This window comes from Capsicum annuum, chromosome 2, assembly GCF_002878395.1.
Source record: "Capsicum annuum cultivar UCD-10X-F1 chromosome 2, UCD10Xv1.1, whole genome shotgun sequence".
NCBI classification, from domain to species: Eukaryota; Viridiplantae; Streptophyta; class Magnoliopsida; order Solanales; family Solanaceae; genus Capsicum; species Capsicum annuum.
In genome coordinates, this window is record NC_061112.1 from 131,996,476 (window position 1) to 132,003,031 (window position 6,556).

At 37.0% G+C, this 6,556-nt stretch overlaps 1 protein-coding gene across 1 annotated transcript; it reads right to left on the reverse strand.

The window, feature by feature from the left end:
* Nucleotides 1-3,618: 3,618 nt before the first annotated feature.
* On the reverse strand, nucleotides 3,619-5,319 carry LOC107858205 (berberine bridge enzyme-like 22). The gene has a single exon (XM_016702905.2). The coding sequence runs from the start codon at nucleotides 5,317-5,319 to the stop codon at nucleotides 3,709-3,711; it is 1,611 nt and encodes a 536-aa protein (XP_016558391.2). The 3' UTR covers nucleotides 3,619-3,708.
* Between the last annotated feature and the right edge of the window lie 1,237 nt (nucleotides 5,320-6,556).

Sequence of the window (6,556 nt, forward strand, 5' to 3'; positions counted from 1 at the left end):
TATACATATGTTTTTACAAGTGGGGTTTTGTTTTAATATCAATAACATGTTTTGTGATATGGTTTTGAAAGAAATATTAAAATATCATGGGGTTGTTGGCTTGCATATATTTCAATTGTTGAATTGTGAACATGTGATATGAATTTCAAAAAGGTGCGATGTATATGAATTGTGAATTCCTTAAATCCCCTATGATAATGTTTTATACCCCACACTATACTTGTGTTAAACCATCGAGAGCATGAGTTATTGCAATTGATATGATATTACTCATAAGTGATAAAGTTTCTTGAAACTATTACATATTGAGAACCATGGTGCATGTGTTTGATGTGTGTGAAAGTTTTATATATGTGCATGTTGTAAATGGCATGAAAAGTTGGAGAATTGATATGGTACTGTGACTTGTAAGTCAATGGTATGATGATACCATATAAATGTATGCCATGACAGAGTTAGAGTTTGATTTAAGAGAGTTAGATGGTTACCCAAAGAAAATACGAGTTGAAAGACTCTATGCTAGAAATTGTGATTTACCGACATAGGATTATGGTACAATGCTTTGTGATCTTACGTACCTTGATTCATGTCGTCCCAAATTGGGACTATGGTTAGGTTCCCTACTTTGTGATCTTGTGTTCTACCATGACATGTTGACTTGATTAGGGATTTTGGCACCCTGCTGTGTGATCTTGCGTGTCCCCCTTATAGATACTCCAATCCTTGCGGAAAACTTGGATTGGGGGCTTAGCCGCCGAGTCAAGGGCAGATTTCATATAACCCATGGAATTACATGTTATAGGGTGTACCATCTAGCTAAAAAGTAAGACAAAGAGTGAGTCATGGTTTCAAAGAAATGTTTCAAAGTCTTTAAAATGCCCATGTGATTTCTTACTATATGATATGTTTATGAACTATTTTGAATTGCTCTCATATATGTTGATTATAAATGGCTATTTTGGATTAGCTCTGCATACCAGTACATCTATAATAACCCCTGCCCCTCCAACCTCTCAGGTTCTGAGGCACAGTCTAGGGGTCAAGATAAGCAGTAGATAATTCAGACAACAAAAGAGATTGTGCAGTGGTGAGCCTTCTATATTCTGGAAGGCCTAATTTTTTTACAGATATTCATCATTCTACAATTTTGGTCTACTGGGGGCCTTGTCCCAGACTTCAGATAGTATTGTTTTAAGATTTAGTAGAGATTTCATAGACTGAATTAGATGTTATTTAAATATTGTTGGAGTTTTCCTTCATTGTTAAACTAATTTCATATTATGACCATGTTTCCGTATTCAATTTATAATTTCACATTTTCCTTTTATTATATGAATATTGTGCACGATTACCAGATAGAGTGGGACATTTGAGCCTTCATGGGTTGGATGTTCGTCACGGTTAGGCCCTAGTTTGGGTCGTGACAAGAACTCTGGAGGGGTAGGTTTGGAGTGGTTGAAAAAGTTGTTTAACATCATTTTTAGGGCTGTGAAGATGCCTGAAGCGTAGAGGTGGAATACAATGATTCCATTGTATAAGAACAAGGGAGACATCCAGAGTTGCAACAACTATAGAGGTATTAAGTTCTTGAGTCATACTATGAAGGTCTAGAAAAAGGTGGTAGAGTTGATGCTGAGAAGGAGCATAACTATCTCTGAGAAACAGTTCGGCTTCATGCTAGGTCGCTCGACTACTGAGGCCATTCACCCTGTGAGAAGATTAGTGTAGCAGTTTCGGGAGAGGAAGAAGGACTTGCACATGGTGTTTATTAATCTTGAGAAGACATATGACAGAGTTAACAAGGAGATTCTGTGGAGGTGCTTGGAGGCTAGAGGGGTGCCCGTGGTATGCACTAGGCCAATTTAGAACATGTATGATGGAGCGAAGACTCGGTGAGGACGGTAGGGGAGATTCAGAGCACTTTTTGGTTCTAATAGGGTTGCACCTGAGATTGACTCTTAGCCTTTTTTATTTGCCTTAGTGATGGATGTTTTGATGCAACATATTCAAGGGGAGGTGCTTTAGTGTATGTTATTTGTTGATGATGTGGTACTGATTGACGAGATTCGGGGACGAGTTAGCGATAGGGTGGAGTTTTGGAGACATACCTTTGAGTCTAAAGGATTTTGGTTAAGCTAAATCAAGACGGAGTACTTAGAGTGTAAGTTTAGTGATATGTCGCAGGAGGCTGACATGGTTGTGAAGTTAGACTCTTAGGCCATTCAGAAGAGGGAGAGTTTCAAGTATCTGGGGTCTATGATTCAGGACAATGGTGAGAATGACGAGGATGTCACGTATCGTATTGGGGCAGAGTGGGTGAAATGGAGGCCCGCTTCAGGAGTTTTATGTAATAAGAAGGTGCCCCCAAAGCTTAAAGAGAAGTTATACAGAGTGATATTCCAGCTGACTATGTTATATGGAACGGAGTGTTGGCTGGTTAAGAACTCCCACATCCAAAAATTAAAGGTGGAGGAGATATAGATGTTACGATGGATGTGTGGCCACACCAAGAAAGATAGGGTAAGGAATGAGATTATTCGGGAGAAGGTGAGAGTGGCCTCGGTGGAGGACATTATGCGAAAAGTGAGGTTACGTTGGTTTGGGCATATGACGAGGAGGGGCTCTAATGCTCCAGTGTGGAGGTGTGAGGCACTGTTTAGGGATAGTATTAAGCGGGATAGAGGTGGTCGAAAAAATATTGGAGAGAAGTGATTAGGCATGATATGGAGCAGTTCCAGCTTACGGAGGACATGACCCTTGATAGGAAGGTGCGGTGAACGCGGATTAGTGTAGAGGGTTAGGGGGTGAGAGTGTGTTAGTAACAATAGGGGAGCGTTCTTTATTTGTGTCTGCAGTTTCTTGTTCGTGGTGTTTAGTGATGTCTATGGTTTCAGGTAGATAGTTTTTAGTACTCCCTCCATTTCAAAAAGAATGACCTACTTTGTCTTGACACAAAGTTTAAGAAAATAAAGAAGACTTTTGAATCATGTGGCTTTAAATTAAAGTTGTGTCAAATGTACCAAAATACCCTTTAATCTTGTGGTCCTAAATATGCCATGTGGAAAGTTGAAATTAAAGTATTGTCAAAAAAGAAAAGGGGTCATTCTTTTTGAAACGGAGGAAAAAGGAAAGTAGGTAATTCTTTTTGAAACGGAGGAGTATTATCTTGTGGCCGTAGTAGTATCTTCTGGCTAGTGGTGTTAGTTTATTTTGCAGTACTAGTTTATATGCATTTATGTTTTGTGTTTGTTATACTGCTATCGGTCCTAAGCCCGGGGTCTATCGGAAATAGCCCCTTTACTTCATCTGAGGTAGTGGTATGGTCTGCGTACACTCTACCCTCCCCAGACCCCACTATGTGGGAATACACTGGGTTTGTTGTTGTTGTACTATCCTTGACTTAATCACAGCTGTGAAGCTCTTAAATTGGTGGTTTTGGTTAAGTTTAATTTCTTGCTTTGATATCATAAGGATTAGTTTTGTTCTTACCTAATGTTACCCTTTGATATCATATGGATTAATTTAAATGAATATCTTTGGATTTCTATGTCAACAAATTCTAATGAAAAAAATCAATTAAATAGGTTAAGTAACTTTGGAATAAAAATCAATGTTGAGTGACTTTCCAAGGAATTAATCTTCATAAAACTTCAACCAACTTGGACTTTTATTTTCTGCCCTTGCATGCAATCCTGTTTTCTTCAACCATCAGTATGTTTGATAAAGTGGAATGCTTTGTTCAGTTCTAAAGAAATTGTTGGGATCCACCTTACTTTTCACTTTAGCCAATCTCTCAAAATTGCAGTTGAAATACTTTTCACCCCATATTTTGGCCTTTGAATAGCTGTAGTCGTCATCGTTTGATCCAAAATCAAGATCCCTGTAATTCAGATAAGCAGTTCTTGGAGAGTTTGCAACATATGGCTCCATTTCCTTGTATAATTTCCTCATCCATGCTATTTTCTGGCTTGACACGTTCTCGTTGTTATCGTGCCAGTAGACCAAGTACTGAATATTATACAAATTTCCCTTTCTATGAGGGAATGGAATTTCAGATTCTGATATTTCGTCTAGTTTCCCACCTAATGGCTCCAAAATTATCCGAGGACTTTCTTCTTCCAAAAGCAGTCTTTCTACCATTTCCCAACCACTTTCCGAAATTTGAGTCTTCACAAAATCAGATGTCCCTTTGTAATAACTCTTCTGTTTTGGAATACTCTCTTTTAGCAAAACTTCAAGCGACGAAGTTGTCTCCCTTTCATAGAAATACAAAACTGATCCAATCCAGGAAGTTTCACGACACTCTTTATTAATGCAAGACCTGTTACTACGATCCCCAACAGGCGCTTGGAGGCAATCTTTTTTCTCCAAATCAAATTCAGGAAATTTTTCTTTGAGCAATGGAATTAACTCATCAACAGGTCCGAGATATAACGCTTGAAAACGCATTTCAACATACTTGTCATTCCCTGTTCCATCATTTTGTATAACTACTCGGATAACTAACTTATCAGGTAATTGATGTGCGATGTTTTCCCATTTTAGGATGAGATTTTGGTTATCATCAAACTTCTTGCAAACAGTGAAAACCGTAACCTTCTCCGGAACACGAACAAGTTTGAGTTTCCATGCCAAAATGACACCAAAACTTGCTCCTCCGCCTCCTCTTATTGCCCAAAATAAATCGTTTTTCATTTTCTTTCTATCAAGAATATTTCCATTTACATCCATTACACGAGCGTCCACAACATTATCAGCTGCAAGCCCGAATTTTCTCATCATAGTGCCTAACCCTCCACCACTAATAAGCCCTCCGGTGCCAACACTGAAACAGATACCTCCAGGAAAACCATGCACATTACTTTGATTAGCAATTGCATAGTAAAGTTGGCCAAGGGTGGCTCCTGCTTGAACCCAAATTGTTTCTTCATTTAAATCAATCTCGGTTTTGTTAAGATTGCTTAAATCAAGCATAACAAACGGGAATTCAGAGCGATAAGATATGCCTTCATAGTCATGGCCACCACTTTTTATTTTAATTTGCAAGCCTAGTTTCTTAGCACAAAGAATAACAGGCTTGATTTCTGATTCTTTTGTAGGGGATGCAATGAAATTTGGTTGTGATGAATTCACCCATCTTGAATGTTTTTGAGCATATTTCAGGATAGATGAATAAGTTAGAGAATTTGGGGTGTAAATATTTTGGGTAACGTTGGATTCAGAGGATTTAAAAAGACACCGGAGAAAATCTTCCCGAGAGTAACATTTTGCCAAAAAAAGTGAAAAGAGTAAAACACAGATAATTTGAAGGTTACCCATAATTTCTATTCTTTTGGAAAGAAAATGAAATTGCTGATGTCTATAACCCTTTCAAATGATCCGTATTTATACAATTTATTTCTGATAGTGTATGTTGAGTTACCTAAATTTATTATTCAGCTGGCAACTTTTGAATAAGTACATCTTTTTAGTACAGCCTTTCAATTGTCAACGTATCAATATATTGGGAGAATGGAAATTTTCTCCGACTTTATTACTCCCGTAGTCCAGCAATACCTGTCACACATGTTAAGAAATAATAAATAATAGTTGTAAGTTTTACTATATCACCCCTTTGATTATAATTAATTCAATTTTTCGAAAAACATATTGAATAATGCCTATAACTAATAGTAAGTAAGAGTAAAATAGATAAACGAACCAAGCTTGGTTGGCCTAGTGGTTAGCTCACTAGGTTGCTTAAGCAAGTGTCGGGGGTTTGATTCCCACCTTGTGCATGCAACAACTGATTGGCCAGCTGCAAACCCTTAAATGGAGCTCAGATTAGCGGAGGATTAGTCCTTGGCCTGTTGGGCTGGGATACCTTGGGAAACAAAAAAAAATAAAATGGATAAACGAATAATCAATTTAGAATTTTAGGCCTTTATCTTAGTTATTCAATTTCCTAGCATTTAGGTAGAAGCTGTTTTGTCTTTTTTTTTTTTTTTTTTGCTATTGAGTTGATAATGTGCCATAGATCATAGCTTAGTTCGTCCATCACAATTCACAAGCTATGGTTGTTGGAAAAAATAGAATTGATAAAAGTATTTGCTAATTGTCTTTATACTATACGTACATATGAGATCATAAACTGAAAAAAAAAATGTTTTGAGGAGAGTTTACTGTGTCTCATATGTATGATTCGGAAGATTAATTTTAACGAAAATACATTATATTAATTATTAGAAAAAAAACTGCTCTTCAATTCCAAGCAGATTTAAATTTGAGTCATCAATGGTATGAATGCTCACTGTGTATGTAACCCTTTTAAGTTGGTCTTAATTAGACTAAATTCATACTACCATTAATATTCAATATTAAATACGACTGAAACGTTTTTCCAAACTAACATTAATTCGTTAGGCATAACTCTTATGGTGAGGTTATAAAGAAAAGAAAGACCAAGTACTGCTTTGTAACCTACTAATAAAATTCGTCTCTGCTATTTTTTCTTTAAAAGAGAAATCGTAGCTGGTTTGCATTTTTTTTAATTTTCAGCTAAGATAATCGACAGCCA